General features: G+C 45.8%; 2 protein-coding genes across 3 annotated transcripts; one reads left to right on the top strand and one right to left on the bottom strand.

Annotated features, from left to right (window-relative positions):
• Nucleotides 1-371: 371 nt before the first annotated feature.
• On the bottom strand, nucleotides 372-10,705 carry Gnl1 (G protein nucleolar 1 (putative)). 2 transcript variants are annotated; one of them, XM_076859043.1, is made up of 13 exons: nucleotides 10,328-10,705; nucleotides 9,855-10,124; nucleotides 9,272-9,437; nucleotides 8,783-8,919; nucleotides 8,479-8,630; nucleotides 8,293-8,364; nucleotides 6,929-7,136; nucleotides 6,666-6,761; nucleotides 6,109-6,303; nucleotides 1,679-1,857; nucleotides 1,443-1,605; nucleotides 1,075-1,215; nucleotides 372-716 (listed from the first exon to the last, which is right to left on the bottom strand). In XM_076859043.1, the coding sequence occupies exons 2-13, from the start codon at nucleotides 9,925-9,927 to the stop codon at nucleotides 475-477; spliced, it is 1,824 nt and encodes a 607-aa protein (XP_076715158.1). In that variant the 5' UTR covers nucleotides 9,928-10,124; nucleotides 10,328-10,705; the 3' UTR covers nucleotides 372-474. The 2 variants fall into 2 exon arrangements, with proteins under 2 accessions (XP_076715158.1, XP_076715159.1); XM_076859044.1 differs by having other exon boundaries at nucleotides 10,552-10,705.
• A 38-nt stretch (nucleotides 10,706-10,743) lies between these two features.
• Nucleotides 10,744-16,723, top strand: Prr3 (proline rich 3). Its single transcript, XM_076859046.1, has 4 exons — nucleotides 10,744-11,178; nucleotides 11,863-11,925; nucleotides 14,525-14,815; nucleotides 15,456-16,723. Exons 1-4 carry the CDS (start codon nucleotides 11,073-11,075, stop codon nucleotides 15,560-15,562), a joined length of 567 nt encoding a protein of 188 aa, XP_076715161.1. The 5' UTR covers nucleotides 10,744-11,072; the 3' UTR covers nucleotides 15,563-16,723.
• Nucleotides 16,724-19,813: the final 3,090 nt, after the last annotated feature.

Raw genomic sequence — 19,813 nt, 5'->3', positions numbered from 1 at the left:
CTCTGAAAAATCCCTGTAAAAACCTCACTTGGAGATGATAGCTTATGACACCTCTTACTGCTTCTCCCAGAAGCTCCCGGTATAACCCAGGACTGGCAGCAGGGGGCGCACAGGGCTGCAGCTCAAATCAGGTTGAATGGCACAAACTCCAAAGGAGGTTTGAATTTAGACCTCTTTTCTCCATGAGGAAAATGGATTCTTAAGGTGCAAAGAGGGAAAGTGGGCAAAGGGCCTAAGAACCCACTGAACTAATTCCTAAGAGAAATTTCCTTTGCAAAGGGAATGCATGAGAATAGAGGGGAGGAGATAAATCTCCCACAGCTGTCAGCCCATAACTACCGCTTTCACCTCAGTTCACTTGGGGAAGGGGCTACAAAGCAGACAATCTTTATTCACAATTGGGGTGGCAAAGGGGAGATGCCTCCAGGTCAGTCCAAAAGCAAAGATAATGGGAAGTTGACACTAGGCGGGGACTCAGCACTCGTCCTCACCCAGTAGGGCATAAGGGTTTCGGGCAGCCAGACAGGACCCTGGAGCTGAGGTTGGGGTGTCCTCATCCCCTTCTCCCTCCTCATCTGCATCCCGGTCCTCCTCTCCCTCCTCCTCACAGGAGCTGCTCAGCTCTTCCTCTTCCTCCTCCTCCTCGTCACCTGATGGTCCCACCCTGCCCTGCAAAACCACCAGCTCCATGGTTTCTGGATGAGACTCCCAGGTGCCTGGGGAACCAAAACAAGAAAAAAAATGTAGAAGAATTTGCACAAGGAACTAAAGCCAGAGAAAGATGGGAAAGAGGCAAAGACCAGGAATAACAATAATTCTTATAGCTGCTGGAACCCGTTCATTCATTCAACCTCCCACATACAGAACCCTGAGCAGACACTCGGGCATATCAATTTCAATCTTCACAACCATCTTGCTTGAGGGTGATTGTTATTCTCATTTGCAAATGAGAAAATTGCCTCAGAGATGTTAAAGAGTACAAAGCTGGCCAACAGGTACAGAACCAGGTCTGACCCCCTGGCCACTTTTGTCCACCCCAAAACAGGAGCTAGGGAAGAATATCTGGGTTCTGACCTTTCTGTTCATTGTAGCCTGGTGGATGGAAACACAGGCTGAGGCGGCCATCCACTGCCAGCCGCAGGAGGCTGTTGGCAGCTCTGTACACATCATTCCGAGCTGCCTTGGCTGTCTTGTAACCACGTTTCTCTGCCCAGGCTGGAGGGATAAAAGAACAATAAGAAGGGAAGCCTGTGTATCAGGTACCAGTCACCCACCACCCAAAACATTCCAGGCCAGAGATCTTGGTAGACCTGTCCAAAATCCTAAGAATAAGTGGACAGCCACTTCACCCCGGAAAATCTAAGGACAGGACAGCAAGGTAAAGGGAGAGAGGAGGAGACAGCAGGCAAGGGAGGACAGCTGTACCCAGGCATGAAATTCACCTTCACAGATGTCCCAGGCACACCAGGGGTGCTCTGCTGAGGGATCCTCAGCCTCTGGGTGGCGCAGGTGAAGCAGGGCCTGTACAGGGATCCGGGAGGCCAGGTAGCCCACAGCAGTGTAGGGCTCCTGAATCTGGGCGATGGGGTAGATGCCAGCCAGAACCTGCAGGAACAGCACTCAGGATCTTCCTCAGCATCCTGCCTTCCATACCCTCCCCCACCCTTGGCCCTCATACCTGCAACTGCCTGGGCAGCAAGGAGGGGAAGATGAGGCCTGGGCAGTCACAGAGCTTCACAGAGGGGGTTAGAAAGTAGGTCTGAAAGTATCGGGTGTGGCCTGGGGTTCTGGAGACACTCACAACCTTCCGCCCCACGAGTCCATTGATCAGTGAGGACTTCCCCACATTGGGAAAACCTGAGGGAGGCAAGGAAAGTGAATGTCTACTAGGCCCTTGCTCAGTGGCAGGCAGGACTCAGTGACTACAGATGAAAGGGGAACTAAGGATCAGAATTTAAGGAAGTGGTATAACACTGCAAACTATAAATCAGGCCCTGGGCTGCCAGCTGTGAATCCCAGCCTCCCCACTTATGGCTCTGTGACCTCAAGGCAATTTACTCAACTTTCTGAGCCTTTTTCTTCATTTTATAGGACAGATAGCTCCTACCTCAGAGTGGATCTGGGTAACATTGACAACAGATACAACTGCACAGGTCTAGGCCTACAACAAAGTACTCAACACAGGTGAGATTTGCATTTAATAATACCTATCGTGACTTATCCAAGAAGATGACTGGCAGCCCTTGGGCTCACTGCCCCTCTCTTCACAACCACCACCACCTTCTTTCTGGTCAAGTCCACTTTCTATACAGATCTCTTGTCCAGAACTCTGATTCCTCAATGCCTGAATCTCACTCTCAAAGTTTGTTTCCTTCACTCTACCTCAGCTACCCACACCCAAGGTCACACTAGGCCCTGTCACTTTATACCTCCAAAGTCTCAATTCCCCAAGTACTCCTCATCCCATGTTTCAAGCTAACTTATTCTGGCTCCTCCATCCCAATAGTTCTTTGCCCCTGACTCTATCAGGGTAACACTATACAACACTGATTCATTACCCCACTTTCTTTCATATCCACCTTAAAGTCCATGATCCAATTCTGCACCTAAACATCTTGAGTTCCCAGGTCCCACCTCTTCCCCTCTATTTTACGCTCCAGGCAAAACCCCAACTCTGTAAAATGCCATTGTCTGCCCATGCAACACCTGCTGCTGGGCAGTTAGTTGACAGTGGCTGGGAAAAGCCACACTGACAAACAGACTGAGCTTCTCAATAAAATGAAGTATCTTCTTTTTTTTTTTTCCAATATTTATTTATTAATTTTTTTTAGTTATAGGTGGATACAATATCTTTATTTTTTTATTTTTATTTTTTTAGAGAACAAGTTTTACTTAAAGGATAGAACAGAAAGAGACTTCTCTCATCACAACATCATACATGTATTCTGTATAACGATGAGGGTCTCCTTCCATCTTCCATACAACTCCCCTTCTCCCTTTTTTTCCCTCCCACCTCTCTTCCCTTTTTAGTGGTAGTCTTCTTCTCATGCTCTTCCTCCTTATCCCATTTTGAGTCACCCCCCTTATATCAGAGAAGACATTCGGCATTTGTTTTTTAGCTAACTTCACTTAGCATAATCTGTTCTAATGCCATCCATTTCCCTGCAAATGCCAAGATCTTGTTATTTTTTAGTGCTGAGTAATATTCCATTGTGTATAAATGCCACATTTTTTAATCCATTCATCTATTGAAGGGTATCTAGGTTGGTTCCACTTTATTATTTTTATGTGGTGCTGAGGATCAACCCAGTGCCTTATGCATTCTAGACAAACGCTCTACCTCTGAGCCATAACCCCAGCCTCTGAAGTATCTTCTTTTGAAAGGAGAGAGAGAAAAAACAATTCTTTGACAAGCCCATTTCCCTTAACTCCTTAAAAGACTTACTATTTCTTATTACCACTTTTATATGCCAACTTCTTTGTGAGTATACACTTTTAACATACAAAAAAACCCCACACAGAACATGGATGTGCAGCCCAAGGAGCTCCATAGCACCCAGCCATGAGCCCAGAGTGTGACATATTTGCTCAAAGGCCCCATGTGTCCCTCTCCATTATAACCCCCTCTCTCTTATTCTGACTTTTGAGGGATTCCACTTCTTACATTTCTTGTTAATTTATGACCTGTGCATTTCTGGACAATGTGATTTAATTTTGTAGTCTTTGAACTTTATGCAGATGGAATTGTGCAGCATGGATACTGCTGTGTCTGGTGCCAACCACACATTACATGAGTTTCCCCATGTTGTTGCAATTGGGGAATCTCACATATTCTTCCTTCTCCTCCAAACCACTGAACACATCACCACACCTACTGAACAAGACTGCATTCTCCTCTCACTCCTCCTATTAGACATATTTGATACAGCAGAACCCTCCTTTCTGTTTCAAGCATTCTTTATTTCACTTCCAGACATTTCCTTGGTTTTCTTTCCTCTCACTCTCCTTTGCTGGTTCCGCCTCCTTTTTCCAACCTCTAAGTGCAGGCTTGCCCTACAACTCAGTCATTAGCCTCCTCTTCTTTCACATAACTTCTCCACTGTATTTCATCTAATCCCATGGCTTTAAATACCACCTATATACACCAGTGGCTCCCTAAACTTAAAGACCACTCAAATTCAAATTTCAAGTCTTCTTCTTTCCTTTAAGATCCAGATTCCTATACCCATGGCCTAGTCAACATCTCTGCATGGGATATTTCAAAACAATCTCAAATTTAATTTCTGATTCTTTATGATTCCTCTCTCCCTCCTCATCAGTCCTCCAAACCTGTTCTCTCCAGTCTTCCCAGCTCAGTATTTCCAGCTGCTTGGGACAAAAACATGGAAGTCCTTCTTTATTCCTTGCTTTCTCTTATGTACCAAATGCAAGGCATCAGCAGTCTCATTTTCTCTGCCTTTCAAATATATCCTGTTTCTGTCTCTGTCTCATCACCACCCCTTCTTCTTTCCTCCCTTCTCTCTCTAAGCAATTCTTATTTTTCTCCTAGACTAATGGAGTAGCCACTGATTGCTTTCTTTGCTTCCTTTCTTATCCACCTCGTACCATTCATCTTCTCAAAGGTAGAACAAACTTCTAAAAAAGGATATCAAATCCTGTTATTCCCTGCTCAAAACCCACCACTAGCTTCTCATTAAGACTGAGAATAAAATTCAAAATGCACTTCATAGCCATAACACCCTACATGATGTGGTCCCTGGAAATCCTGCCTTCGTCCTTATCTTCCCTGGCTCTCATACTGCAATCTCCCTATCAGTCTTGCTGGTCCCAGTATCACCAAATCCATTCTTACCTCAAGACCCTCTCACTCACTAACACTTCTGGCTCCCAAGCCCCTTTCCCCAGAACTCTGAATGGCTTACTTCCTTTTTTTGCCCAACTCTTTCTCACCTAAGTCCTCTCACCTGAGAACCTTCCAGAGGACCTTTCCTCTCCCAGAACTCTCTATCCGAGAGTTCTGGGAGAGGAAATAATATGATTTCAGATTTCTATACATTTACTCACAAAAAAACAAGCTCCATGAGTTTTAGATGCTTTCTTTTATCTTCACATCAGTATTCCCATCCCTAGAACAGTACCTGGCATTTGGTAGGTGCTCAGTAAATATTTGTTGAATGGATGAATAAATGAAAACCCATAGATATACCCACACCCAGCAAAAACTCTCACTATCATGCCACCCTAAAAACAAGTTAGTGCAGAGGCTACTGAGAGGAAAAAGGGCCCCTGAAAGGGAAAGAAGTCAGTACAGGGAAAGAGGAGTAATCACTCAACAGTCAAGCATGTTTTTCACAAACACAAAGGACACTGAGAGATAAATCAGGGGTTCTTTCTATCTATCTACTAGCCACTCCATGCTCCTAGATTTATGGGCTAGGTCCTTTATGGTTCCAATGGTATCTCAAATACAACTTTGCCAAGGTCTCTTCTCACCCAAGATGAACCCAAGATGAAAGGGGCCCTGGAACCTAATCATATATCCATTTTCCCCCACTAGGATCTGAGACAAAGCTCTAATCAAGAAGAGACTCCCCCCATCACAGACTTAAAGAGTTAAAACGAAGGAGAAAACTAACACTGTGACCTGCTATGATTTAATGATCCCTGTATTAGAGGCTAATAACAGCTGAACAATGACTATGTATAAATCACTCAAACAATGCCTGGCACACAGTAAAAGCCACACAAATGCTAACGTTTAATAATAATCACTGCAATTGTTAATATTACTATTGCCAGACACCACTGGACTCTCTCAACACTACTCCTTTATATTCCTCACATTCATTCTTTGAACTGGGTATAAACATCCTCATTTTTGAAATCAAAGTAACTGAGACTCAAAGAACTTGCTCAAAATCATACAGCTGAAAAGAGATGAAGTTTACATCCACACTAGTAGATGGCCTCCTCTGCCTTGCCTAAGACCACTGGCAGAAGTCACCCCTCAAAGATCCTGGGGCCTAATAAGGACAGATCATCCCTCCTTTACAAATACTGAAACTTAGCACTTCTGGGGCCTTTGTGAGCAGATCGCTGCTTCCTTACCTACACAGCCGATGGTCACCACCCCATCCTTGTAGTGTTCCCGTGTTGGGCCAGTTGGCTCCATTGCTGAGTCAGTCTGCTGTTCCACCAGGACTATAGGCCCATCCTCTTCTTCCTCCTCCTCCCCAGAGCCATTGCCCCAGGTGGCCCCAGCCACATCTCGAGCAATCTTCTCCCGCCAGCTGCTCAAGTCCACTGTTCAGAAAAAAGATAAAGAAGGTTTCCTGGGGCCTCTGTGTATGATGGCATAGCTGCATAGCTGGTGTCACTAGCATATTCTGGAGTCTCACAGTGACAACCTGCACAACTGCAAACCACAATCTCCCCAGACTTCACTTGATCCCACCCTTGAGCCGTATGCATTTTTCAGAGTTTCTGAAAAGAACCAGAAAAACTGAAAGCAGCAATGCACTAAGGATTCTGCCTATCTCCTGCCTCTCTTGTCCCACCAAGCCAATCTGTTCTTTATTCTATCCCCCTTGTGCCCATCCATAATAGAGGGTAACAAAATGATTCTGGATCTTAGATCTCCCCCATGACCTCCAAGGATCACACACCTTTACCCACAGTGATGGCTTCACAGGCTCTCAGCAACTGTTCTGGCCCCAGGGCCCGAGTCCATCCTCTCCCCCGCCTCCGACTCTTCTTCAAGACTAGGATCAGAATGCACAAAGCAGTTATGCTTAGGCTTTTACACCTCATCTCTCCCACCACCCTCAGGCCCCCAGTTAGGTACCACCTTGCCAACAAGCCTCTCTGTTTTCCCCTTTGCCCCCTGTCAACCATCTCTCCCATGCTGCCCTCCTCAAAGCCCACTCACCACTTCTAGGGTCCTGTGGAGTGCGGGGGTCCCGAGGGAAAGAGGTAAAAAGGACGATGTGGAGTTGAGGATAGTGTTGGTGAAAATAATGCTTCCAGGCAACCACAAGAGCTGGTGGAGCCAGATCCACCTTATTCAAGACCAGCACGAGGGCCAGACCAAGTTCTCCAGTCACATACTCATAAAGTGCTGGTGGAAAATTCACAACCTGGGATAGAAGAATGAGAGGTCATCCCAGAATTCTCTGTCTCCAGCTCCCCACTCATGAAGCACATTCAGAGACAAAACCCTGGCAGTAGCAAATTCTGGGGTGAAAACAGTAAATCAGCCAAACTGAACAAGAAGGACAAAGCAGGAGTTAGTGATACCTGTGCAAGTCTCAGGGGGCTTCCGACAGATCATGATTAGCATTTGAAGTGAACCAAAAATAAGATAAGGAAATAGCAACACCTTACATACTGAAATAAAGACTAGAATCAGGAATAGAAATGAGGGTCAGGGTAGAAGTTATTATGTATTGTGTGCACATACCTATACAAGTGTGTACACATGCATATGAGCATGCATCCAAGTATATGCTTATAGATGCAAGTTTATGTGTTAAGTATGTATGACTACAAACATGAGTATGTGTAAATGTGCCTCTGTGTATGAATATACACATGCATACATGTATTTGTGAATATGTGTGTACACATTCGTTAAGGACTTCCAACCTAAATGTCCCCACAGACCTCCCTTTCTCCACTGGAGGACCACAATGAAGTGGCAGAATCAGGAATCACAGGGAAGTCCAGCAGCACAGCCTACAGCCTTAACTACTACCCTAACATTCCAGGTAGTTTCTGCAGCAACCGAGGTAGACAGGCTAGAGAAATGAAATAAGGAAGAAAAGGCATCTTTGGGCTGGGCAGGAGGAAGCCCCCAGTTGCCTTCATTAGAATCCCTGGAGCTTCACACTGGAATTTTTTTTCCCATAACATTTTTATTTTATTTACTTTTATGCAGTGCTAAGGATCAAACCCAGTGCCTCACATGTGCTAGGCAAGCACTCTGCCACTGAGCCACAACACAGCCTCACACAGTGGGATTTTCTATTGGTCTAGCTCTGGTGATGCTGTAAGACAAGACATGCAGCTTCTCATTAGAGGACATAAAAAGGAGTCAGCTAGCCAGGATAAAAGTAACAGACTATAGCAAGACGCAAACAGAAAAATTAGTTCCTGACTGCAGATATCAGCACACAGTAGAAAGGGTAAAAAGAAAGGAAGGACAGCTCTTTGTTTTTCAAATTTTACCTCTGACTTTTACCCATAAGAACCTGACCCTCTTCCCCCTTGCCCACCCTCATCCCAAGTACTCACTGGATGGCGAATATCAGTGATGAGCAAGACAATATCAGACATCTCTAAAACTCGCCATAGCTGCCTCCACGTCTGAAAAGACAAGATCAGAAGAGAATCTGAACCCAGAATTCCTTTCCAGCCTGATTCCAGAAAACTTTGTCCATGGATCACACTATCCCATTCCTGTCCCCATTCTATTGTCACCTCTAGATTGTGCTCAAAGTAGCTGAGTTTCTCTGAAGTATAAGCCCCGTGTATCTTCCCAAGATACTCCTGAAAGCTTCGTTCCTCCTGGCTCATTAGCTGCTCCTTGGACATCTCATAGCTCCAAGGAGGACGCCGGGGAAAGTCCAGGACTGAGAAAACAGTAAGAAGTGCGAGTATGAGGATGTTTTCAGTATTAAAGTGTGTATCCCAGACCCCTCCTTCCTCACTGTCAACCCTTACCCTTCCAAACTCTCCAAGCCCCTTGCGTGGGAAACACCGGTCTTGTCTTGTCCTCACTCACCTGAGCCAGGCTGATAAACCTCCCGTATGTCCAATTCCAACACCTCAGCACTGAGGGGCTGTAGCACTTGCTCCCGGGCTGCTCTCTTTCTCCTCTCCACCTCCTCCCGACTGTCCCGCTCAAAATGAAGCCGGTATCTAAGGGAAGAAGTATCATACATCCATCAAGACCACAACCCCTACCCCTACCCCATCCCCCACAGAAAACAAAGTTTCTTCTCTTCAATTGTTCAAATTTCCTTTTAGTCGGCCTCCCTGAAAGTCCCCCTTTCATAGAAGACAGGGTCAACCCCTTTTAAAAGCCAAACTCTCGGGTCGCTCTAGAAGGGAGAATTATGGCCTGCTCCGGGAGAACAGTGGCATTCTGGCCTCATCCTCTCCACTTTCAAATGTCCACCAACAGCAGCTAGCTTTCCCTCAACACTCCCACTCTCAAGAAGGCAGGCAAGCCCGGGCCAGAGCCCCACTGCCTCCCTCACCCCTCCCTCACCGATTTGGATCATAGCCTCGTGGACCCAGGCCCTGGGAAGGCTGTTGGTTGAGCCTGCGGATTTGATGGGTCACAGATTCCCCATCAGAGGTATCGGTCTGCTCCTCCCGCCGTTCCCGGCTCCCGCTGCGGCTGTTGGAACTGGAGCGCAGCCCATCTTGAAGCCCTGCAGAGAGGAAACAGTAATGCCAGTGCAGGCTAGCTCTCAGGGGCCAAAAGACCCCCTACCTGGACCTCCTGGCTCTCCTTCAGCCCATCCAACTACTTTTGAAGCTCCGTCCTCGGGGCCTCCCTCTCCAGGACCCTCCCGGTGTGCGTGGGGGTAGTCACTCTTCCAGGGAATTGCTGGGATGGGTACCCGTTTGAGCTGGAGGGACTCCCCTCCCCCAACTCTTCATCCTTTCCCATCCCTTCCAAACAAGGGGGGGCGCGCTGGAATGGGGGAATCCCCTCCGCGGTTGCCCACGCAGATCCGCGCGAGCCCACTCCCCCTCCCACGCCCCCCAGAGGTGCAGCAGGCACACCCCTCCTTCCAGATGTGCGGGAGCCCGAGTCCCGCCCCCTCCTCCGCTCCCGCACTGACCTCGCTTCCGCTCCCGTTTGTCCTGCAACTGCTTCTTCTTCTGCTTCACGCTGAAGGGCTTCTTCCTCGGCATGGCCCGGACCAGTCACCTGGCCCGCCCTTCGCCGAGCTACAGCCGCCTCAACTGACTCCCCCCCCACGGTAGTCCCAGCCGCAAGGGCCCGGGACCCTTGAGGAGGCGGAGCTATCAGGTGACGTCAGCGGGAGGGCACCAGCGACTTGCCGCGGCGGTCGGGATGGAAAGCGCACAGGGGAAACAGTCACTTCCCTCTAGAAGTGAGGCGAGAGGGTGATGCGAGTGGGCTACCGAAACATGAGAGCCAGGGGCACCGAGAAGGCGCAGCGGCGGCGAGGAAGGAGGCGCGCGTGGGAGGATCGAACTAACTCCGTCACGGACTCTACCAATGAGCGCCCGGTGAAAGGGGGACGCGTGTCATCACTACCTTGCGCTCCGGGGAGAAGCTACCACTCACCTGGAGGGGACGGCGGAGAGGAGGAGGGCGGAGAGGAGGAGGGCGGGTCCTACTACCCTGGGGAAAGGGAGGCGTGGACACGCTGAAGCTACACTACCAACCCGGGAACTTGACCTTAGTGGAAAGCCGAGACTGCGCGTCCAAGGAATAAAACCAGGTTGCTGTGTTACACTGGGGGCACGGTCAGAGGTCTTGAGGGACGGGTGGAGGTTCTGGGTGCCGACCTTCTGGGACCCAAATTCCCTGTGGGAACGACGAGAAGAAGCAAGCTTATAGATTCTAAGTGCAAGCGCAGGCCAGAAGAGAAATCCAGTTGGGACAGGACTTTTGGAGACGGGTCCGAGAGCACGAAGTTGTGCCTGCAGCCGTTACCATAGTAACCACGGACCGGATGTGGCGATTTTAAGACGCGACAGGCCTTTCGACTCAGGCTTTCTGGCCCGAAAGCTTGCCGACTCTGTGACACTGTGAAAGCTACTTTTCACCGTGGAGAGAGTTTTTTTAAGCACTTGTAGAAACGCGGCAAAGAGAAGAGTTAGTGTTTTCGCCCTGCCTGGCAGAGATATAAGGAGGCGGTTTACAGGAGAATGCAGCCACAGCAAAAAGTTCTCAGCTGCCTTCCGGAAGTGGAGTGGCGGGAACCTTGGCCTCAGTGCCCACCGCCCCCCGGAAGCGGAAACAGAATCTCAGTGTGCCCCTTCCTCACTGCCCTCCAAATCCCGCTGCAGCCATTGCCGCAGCCACGATGCCGAAACGAAAGAAGCAGAATCAGCAACAGCAGTCGCCGCCACAGCAGCCACCACTGTCCGAGCGGGAAGAGACTGGAGATGAGGAGGATGAGAGTCCCATAGGTGAGGGGCCTGGGAAGGTGTGCACATGCTTGTCAGCCATTCCAGACGAGGGGCTAGGACTGCTAAAGTGCGGGGGAGGGGGCTCTAACGGAAGGAGGAAGGGCGCACGCGCGGGGGTGGGGCAGAGGAGGCCTGTTGATGGTAGAACCTTTAATGAGGAGTTCTCCTACTTCAACCCTCAAGCTCAATCCCAGGCCCAAACCTTTCTGGACCAGGCGGAGGAGGAGAGGGCAAAGAGCCCGTTTGCGCAGCCGCCGAATGGCAGGGGAGAGGGGCAGTAAAGATATCACATTGCAATGACAGGGTTGACAATTTGTGACCACATTTCACAGGGAAGGTGGAAGTACAGCCTTCTGTAAACCATTCCCCTGAGGAAAGGTCTGATTGGCCAGCAACTAAAAGTTGAACCTTTGAATTATCTCTGAAATCACCTGGGATGTTATGGATAGTAGCAGTGTAAGGCAAAGATAAATTGTCAATGCCCTTTGATTGAGTCTCCACTTTTTGCCAAACCTGAAGCAGCTTTACAAAGGGCAGATAGACGAGGTGAGAATTTGCAACACCGTTGAGAACATAATTGATCTTACAGAATGAATTGAGAAATGAGTAATAGAACAAAAACACATAAAGGAACATCAGTTCTTTAATCTGTTTTGGTGACCATATTTTCGTGTCTACTCTTAGGACCACCCAGCCTTCTGGGCCCTCCTCCCATGGCCAATGGAAAGCCTGGTGACCCCAAGTCAGGTGAGGAGGAAGGGCCCTGATTCTTGTTTGAGGCCCAGAGGAAGGGAGAAGGGGAGGGAGTAAAACTCATCAAAGACTTAAAGTAAAAAAAATTGAGGATTCTGTATCTGATGAATGGAGAAAAGTTGTATATTCACGTCTTTGAAAACTCAATGTTGTAAAAGTTGTCATTTCTTCCTAAAGTAATCTCTAGATTCACTGCATTTCCTCTCAGAATCCCTGTCATGTTTTTGTGGAAATAAATATTTGACATTATTATATGAAAATGCAGAGGATATGGGTGAGAGACCACCAAGACATTCTTAAAGTAGGAGGGCTTACTATGAAAACCAAGACTTAGAGTAAAGCTCCAGTAGTTATAAAAGTGTGATTTGGGCACAATAATGGATATATAAGTCAATAGAACAGTTTAGCATCCAATAATAGGCCCACAGATCTAGGAACACTTCATTTATGTAAAAGTAGAACTGAAGAAGTAGTATTTTCAATAAATGAAGCTGAACTGATTGGACATTCATGTGGAAAAAATTAAATCTGACTTCTTCAGATTTCAGTGATCAGATGCAAATGTCAGTCCAAGTGAACTGAAGTGTGAAAAGTGAAAATCATTCTTTTAGAAAGTAAATTTGAGAAAAGCTAAGAGTTTAAGAAAGATTGATTAATTGAACCTCAGATAAGCATGTGTTAATCATGGCATCATTAAGAAATTAACAGAAAGCCTTAGAGTAGAAGATATTTGCAACAAATATAATCAATAAAGAGTTTAAGGCTGGGGATGTGGCTCAAGCGGCAGCGTGCTCACCTGGCATGCATGTGGCCCGGGTTCCATCCTCAGCACCACATACAAACAAAGATGTTGTGTCTGCCGAAAACTAAATAATAAATACTAAAATTCTCTCTCTCTCTCTCTCTCTCTCTCTCTCTCTCTCTCTCTTTAAAAAAAAAAAAAAAGAGTTATATATAAGATATATAAGGAACTCTGAGACAGTCCATTAGAAAAATTGACAAAAAAAAAAGAAAGGCACCTTATAAAAATGGAGATCTAAATACAAGGACGTGTGAACATGTACTTAATATCCTTAATTATCAAATAAATGCAAGATTAAAACATACTACTTTGAAATTAGAACTTCTGCATTGAGGGGACTGTGAGATGGTACAACCATCTTTCATAAACAGTATGGAAATTCCTCAAAAAGTTAAAAATAAAGCTACTATATGATCTAACACTCCTATTTCTGGATTTTTTATGCAAAAGAATTAAAAGGAGGGTTTTGAAGAAATATCTGTATTTTCATTCACTGTAGCACTATTCATAGTACCCGAGAACCAGAAGCAACCCAAATTTTCATTGTCAGAAGAGTGGATTCAAAAAAAAAAAAAAAAATGGTGTAAACAAAATGCTGTCATATACTACAGCTTGGATAAACCTTGAGAACATTATGCTAAGAAATAAGCTGGTCACAAAAGATGGTATGATCTTACTTCCATGAATATCTAAAATCACATTCAAAGAAACAGAACTGGGTACTGTAGTATGCATCTGTGATCCCAGCTACTCAGGAGGCTGAGGCAGGAGGAAGGTATTTGAGACCAGCCTAAGCAGCATGGTGAGATACCTATCTCAAAAAAAAAAAAAAAGAAGGAGGAATAGAAAAAGAATTGGTGGGATGGTGGTTAGTAGTAGCCCAGGGGAGGGGCAGGGAGTTGTATAAAGTTTAAGTTTTGCAAAATAAAGTTCTGGGGAATTGTTTCACAACATATGAATATACTTAACACTACTAAACTGTGCATTTAAAAATAGTTAAGATGGTAAAATTTTATATTATGTAGTTTTTACCACAAACAGTCTGCCACTTCTCACAACAGAAAGACACAAATTAACAAGTGTTTTTGAGGCTATAGAACTACTCCTTGGAGTGTAAATTGGTACCACTACTTTGAAACAAAGTTTGACAATATCTATTAAACTTGACTATCTGTTACACTTGAATGTGCATACGCTCTTTGACCCAGCAATTCCTCTGCTACCTATATACTCAACAGAAATACATACGTATGTGTAACAAAGACATATATAAAAAATGTTCATAGCACCATTTCTTGTTATAGCCCCAAACTGGAAACCACCCACGTGTCCATCATCAGTAGCATGGATAAATCAGTTGTTTGTATGTATGCAATGGGATACTACACTGCAATGAAAATGAATGAACTACTGCTACAGGCAACCTGGATGAATCTCACAAACATGATGTTGTGCGAAAGGAGCCAGACACAAAAGAATACAGACTATATGATTTAATGTATGCAAAGTTCAAAAACAGGCAAAAACTAATCTGTGATGTTACAAGTCAGAATGGTGGTTACATTTGGGGAGGGGGAAGGGATACATGGGTGGGTCTTTTGAAGTGCAAGTAAGGCTCTATCTCTTCACCTAGGTGGTGGAAACACAGGTGTGTTTGTTTTGTGATAATTGAGCTGTGCACTTAAAACTGGTTTATCTTTGTCTATATGCTGTACTTCAGGGGAAGGATCAGGCTTCTGTGTCAGGATTAAGCTGCCCATTGGTCATCTTTCTGTGTCTTTCTTTGTCCAGCTCTTCACAGAGGTCCTCCAGGATCAAGGGGACTGATGATTCCACCACTGCTGAGTCTCCCACCTCCTCCCCGGGGCAGAGGCCCAATCCGGGGAGGCCTCGGCCCCAGGTCTGGCCCATATGGTCGTGGTTGGTGGGGGGTCAGTGCTGAACCCCCTTTTCTGGGGCCAGGCCATGGGGGTCCCTCCAGGGAAAGCTTTCACAAAGAGCAGAGAAACCCTCGAAGGCTCAAAAGCTGGTCTCTTATCAAGAATACCTGCCCGCCTAAGGATGGCCCCCAGGTTATGGAAGGTGAGGTCCACTTTGTTATGCCTGTGCATATTTCATACCCATTAAATCCCAGTGGCCTAATTCACAGGATTCCCACGACTCCTCTCTTTGGGGCTGTATTTATTTACTTACTTATTTTATTTTTTCCCCCTTTTGTGATTCTGGGGATTGAATCTAGGGCCTCGGGCATGGCAGGTAAACACAATACCACTTAACTACACCCTCACCCCCTGGACCAACTTTTTTTTTCCCCCTCTAAGTACTGGGGATTGAACCTGGAGTGTTCTACCACTGAATTATTACCCCAGCCCTTTTTATTTTTTAGAGACAGGGTCTCTTAGTTACCCAGGCTGGCCTCAAACTTGACCTCCTGCCTCCATCTCGAGTCACTGAGATTACAGACATATATCTATACCTAGAAGAACTAGTCCTAAATATTCTTTCTCCCAGGAGAAAGACTACCATTTCAAAATCCTAGAGGGCTAGGAGTTTAGTTCAGTGGTAGAGTCTGCACGTAGCACACCCAAGGCTTCTGCCAAAAAAAAGCCAAAGTACCTGTAAGTAGTAGAAGGTAGCAAATCTGGCTTTATCTCTGCTTTTCATGGCATTTGTTTTCTGTCTTACTCAGATTTAAATTTACCTATTTTTTACTTGTCCACAGACAAATCTGACCGCCCCGTCTGTCGACACTTTTCCAAAAAGGGCCACTGTAGATATGAAGACCTCTGTGCCTTCTACCACCCAGGCGTCAATGGACCTCCTCTGTGAGACTGTGCCTTCCCATCCAGGCTGGAAGGAGCCCTCTGTGACCCTGTGGCCCTGTGATGGCTACTGTGAGGCTCTTCCACCCAACACCCTCGGTCAATGACACGTCCACCCCCATCCACCACCTCCCTGGTTTGGGGTCCAGAGTTGTGTTTCATCACTGGTGTGCAGTGCGCTCTGTATTCTGATCCAGCCTCCAGAGACCTGCCTTCGGGACCCCTTCTTGCTCCCTTCAACTGCCTCCTGGATCTTCTTCCCTTTCGCCAAATGACTGCTGAACAGGAAACCTCTTTGGTGCTGTTTCTCGTGCATCTGTCCACCTGTCCCCAGTACTGCCCTCAATTCCTGAGAGCCCTGGAGCGGTTTCCTACCCACTTTAGCTGCTTATTTTAAGTCCTTTTTATGTGACATCCCAGTGTTTTCAGCTGCTTGGGAAACTCGCCAGGTTTTCTGACCTGGGGTCAAGTTTGGGTGACTGGTACAGAGTTGCTCCCTGAAAGGCAACTGCCCCTGCTTTTGGATTTCGTAGTTTCTCTGTCAGTAGCATGATCCCCACCGCTATGGTCTGTGATCACTGTGCTTTGTGAAACTGTGCATCCCCTCGTAGCCTCTCTCAGTATCCGTGGCATTTTTGTGATTTCCCAACACTAGAATAAGTTTTTCTGCCAAAATGAGTGAGGCTCTTGGTACCCTCTAGACTTTCCCCACATCCCAACTTGGGAGAATCGTGAAACTCCACAAGACTGCCTCCCTGGTCCTCCCTGTACTTCTCCTGGTGTTGATTATTCTTGGTCTGACACAGGCCAATGATGTCTTGTAAAGCCTCAGATGGACCTCCCTACCCAGCTCCTTTTCAGCCTGTTTTAGTTAGACTGTCATTGTGAAGCCACCAGCCCTTTCATTTGAATTCTGTGAATCTCCACCTGGCCTATCTATGGGTGGAACCTGGACAGTACTGTTGCTCTCTTCTGACACTCTTCCCTCACATCCCTGGCACTGGTTGTTTTCTGTGAAAACGGCAGTGAACAGGTTCAGTTTTGAGCTGGCCCTGAGGAAATGGGTCAGGAGTTGTGTGGGCAAGAGGGAGGGATGAGAGCGTTGGAGAACTGAGAATGAATTTTTTTCTTTTTAACATTTTTTTATATTAGTAATAAACGCAGTGGAAACCAGCATTTCCTTAATCCCTGTGTTCTAGTCATTCAGATGGTGGTGATGGAGAATGCAAGTCTCTTCCAGCCCAAGAGAATTTTGGGGGTCCCTTTAGCCAACAAGCATCAACCAAACCAGGCTACATTGTGGTCAAGGGCACAGAAGAAATGAAAAACAGGTGTCTGGGAGTAATTTTTATTTTATGTTTGTCAGTTTGTGTATATGAAGTAGAAATGATGAAGCAGTCAAATGCTCTATGACTGAGTTCCTGTGGGCAAGGCAGTATACCGGACACTAAAGCTAAAACCAGTGCATTTTAAATCTCCTTCCAGGAAACGTGTTCAAAAATCACAAATAGCCAAGTACCACATTCTTGTATTCCCTTGCTACTCAAGAGACTTGAGGCAGAAAGATCACAAGTTCAAGGCCAGCTGGGCAGTTGAGTGAGACCCTGTCTCAAACAGTAGAAAGGGGGCTGAGATTGTAGTTCAGTTTTATATTGTTTGCCTAGCACATGTGAGATGCTGAGTTCAATCCTCAGTACTACATGCAAATAAAATAAAGGTACTGTGTCCCATCTACAACTAAAAATGTTTAAAAGAAAAGGCTGAGGGTATAACTCAAGTGTTAGAAGTGTCTCTGGGTTCAATCCCTAGTAGTGAAGGGGGGACACACAAATACCTGTGAAATTAGAGAGACAGTGAAAGGGGAGAGTATAATATGATAAAGAAAATCAGAAAGGGAAATGATACCCAAGATAAGTTCTGAAAGAAACAAAGAGGTGGGATGGGAGGGTAGTCCCAGTAAAGGTGTTTGATAGAGATGAAGGATGTGGTAAAGAAGGTAGAACAATGAGAAATTGACCACTCAGGGTTGCAGAACATAAGGATTTAGATCTTAAAGGAATTTTAAAGTTTTGCATACTGGTGAGGATCATGAATCCTTTGGGTTTTTCCAAAACAGATCCATTTGTAGCTGGGTGCAGGGCACGCACCTATAATTCCAAAAGCTTGGGAGGCTGAGAATCATGAGTTCAAAGCCAGCCTCAGCAATGGCGAAGCACTAAGCAACTCAGACCCTGCCTCTAAATAAAATACAAAATATGGCTGGGGGTGTGGCTCAGTGGCTGAGTGTCCCTGAGTTCAGTCCCAGGTTTTCAAAAGAAAAAAAAAAAATCCATTTATATGGAAATGGCTTGGCTAGAAGGTTGCTTCAGTTAGTACAGATGAGCTGTGATGGTGGCGTAGATTTGGGTAGTCAAGTTGGAGAAAAGTAGACATTTGTAAATAACAGGTCAAAATGAACATACTTTTAGATTTTCTCCATGTTATTCTGGCTTACATGTCTCTGTTTAAAAAAAAAAAACATTTTACTGTATGTGCAGTTTATTGTAGCTGAATCATACTGGGAGAAAACAGGCAGCCACTAATTTTGGCTTGGTTAAGTTGTCTTAAGACATCCAAGCATAGTTAAGTACTTGGATGGATATACAGGTTTTGATAGATTACTAGAAACATTGATATGTGTCATCTGCATATAGGTGATGGTTGAAGCCACAATCATGCATGTATTCTAAAGCACCTACCATGTCTCAGATAACTAGTTGTAATACCTTAAGTTAGTCTTAAGTAAACAGTTAATTTCTCTCACAAGAGATAGTCCAATGCATATGTGACAATCATGCCACCACAAGGCCCTTAGGTATTCAGAACACAGAACTGCTGGACATGGTGATGCATATGTGTAATCCCAGCCACCACAAAGCCTGAAGCAGGAGGATTGCAGGTTTGAAGATGGTCTCAGCAACTAAACGAGGCTGTAAGCAACCTACTGAGACTCTATCTCAAAAAGGGCTGGGATGTGACTCAGTGGTTAAGCACCCTTGGGTTCAATCCCTGGTACAAAAAAAAAAAAAAAAACCCTCAGTTTTCAGTTCTATGGTCTACAAACTCATTCACAGTCCTAAGAAAGCTCTAGCTTCCTCATCCATGGACAGACATGGCATAAGCCTATATAATCCCTGCAATTTAGGAGCAGAGGCAGAAAGATTGCAAGTTTGAGGCCAGCCTCAGAAATTTAGTGAGACCCTGTCTAAAAAATAAAAGGGAGAAGCCAGTGAGATGGAAAGCAGTTACCAACTACTATCAAATGTTGCTGGGAAAGTGAGGAGGATGAAGTCAAAAGACTGGCCCCTGCCTGGAATAGTGATGCATGCCTAAAATCCCAGAGTCTTGGAAGGATGAGGCAGGAAGATGACAAGTTCAAAGCCAGCCTCAACAACATAGAGATACCCTCAGAAACAGACCCTGTCTCCAATTTTTTTTAAAAGCATTGAGGATGTAGCTCAGTGGTAAAGCACCCCTGGGTTCAATCCCCAGTGCCAAAAAGAAAAACTGGCCCCTGATCTTCAGGAGCTGACAAGGCTATACAATCAGTTTGCTCAAGCTCCCATACCTACTGTTTTGTTTTGTTGCAGTATTGGGGATTGAACCCAAGGGCACTTTACTACTGATCTAAATCCCCATTCCTCTTTTTTAGAATCTCTCTCAGTTGCCCAGGCAAGCCTCGGAATTTGCTATTCCTCCCTCAATCTCCAGAGGCACTGGGATTAGAGGTGTGTAACACTGTGCACTGGGCCCTTCATCTATTAAACAGTAGTTTGAAATCAACCCGCAAATTAATTGTGGTGATGGTTTAAAGGGTGTATGGATGCCAAAACTTATCAGTGTACACTTTGCATTGGATGTCATTTTACTGTATGTGCAGTTTATCGTAGCTAAATCATACTCGGCAAAGTAATCATCTAGGGAAACAAAAATAGTGAGCTCAGGCTTGCTGCACTATGATTTATGTGCTGGAGTTCCTCGTTTACACCCGTACATTTCGGGATTTTGTTACACATGTCAACAACACTGGACCGACAAGCCTATTTCTTAGTTGATGAACTCTACTGTCTTTTTTGCCCCTGATCAGTCACACGGAAATGTTAGAAGATAGCATTCACTTTTTAATACAAAGTATGCCTCAACTACTTAATACTACCTAGAAATCCTTATGTAAATTCTTTGGGTCTGTCAGTGTCACGGGGACACTGGGTTAGGCTTC

This window comes from Callospermophilus lateralis, chromosome 6 (assembly GCF_048772815.1).
Source record: "Callospermophilus lateralis isolate mCalLat2 chromosome 6, mCalLat2.hap1, whole genome shotgun sequence".
In the NCBI taxonomy this organism is placed as follows: Eukaryota; Metazoa; Chordata; class Mammalia; order Rodentia; family Sciuridae; genus Callospermophilus; species Callospermophilus lateralis.
Note: the sequence above shows the minus strand (reverse complement) of the source record. Positions and strands in the feature narration are given on the sequence as shown.

What these genes read in the sequence shown, in the direction of transcription:
- Gnl1 (XM_076859043.1), bottom strand. Translation starts at nt 9,927, where the DNA reads ATGCCGAGGAAGAAGCCCTTCAGCGTGAAGCAGAAGAAGAAGCAGTTG. An exon ending in CGAGGCTATGATCCAAATCG is followed by an intron (nt 8,920 to 9,271) that starts GTGAGGGAGGGG and finishes TTCTTCCCTTAG; the next exon opens with ATACCGGCTTCATTTTGAGC. An exon ending in AGCCATCACTGTGGGTAAAG is followed by an intron (nt 6,304 to 6,665) that starts GTGTGTGATCCT and finishes TTTTCTGAACAG; the next exon opens with TGGACTTGAGCAGCTGGCGG.
- Prr3 (XM_076859046.1), top strand. Translation starts at nt 11,073, where the DNA reads ATGCCGAAACGAAAGAAGCAGAATCAGCAACAGCAGTCGCCGCCACAG. An exon ending in GCCTGGTGACCCCAAGTCAG is followed by an intron (nt 11,926 to 14,524) that starts GTGAGGAGGAAG and finishes TTCTTTGTCCAG; the next exon opens with CTCTTCACAGAGGTCCTCCA. An exon ending in TGGCCCCCAGGTTATGGAAG is followed by an intron (nt 14,816 to 15,455) that starts GTGAGGTCCACT and finishes ACTTGTCCACAG; the next exon opens with ACAAATCTGACCGCCCCGTC.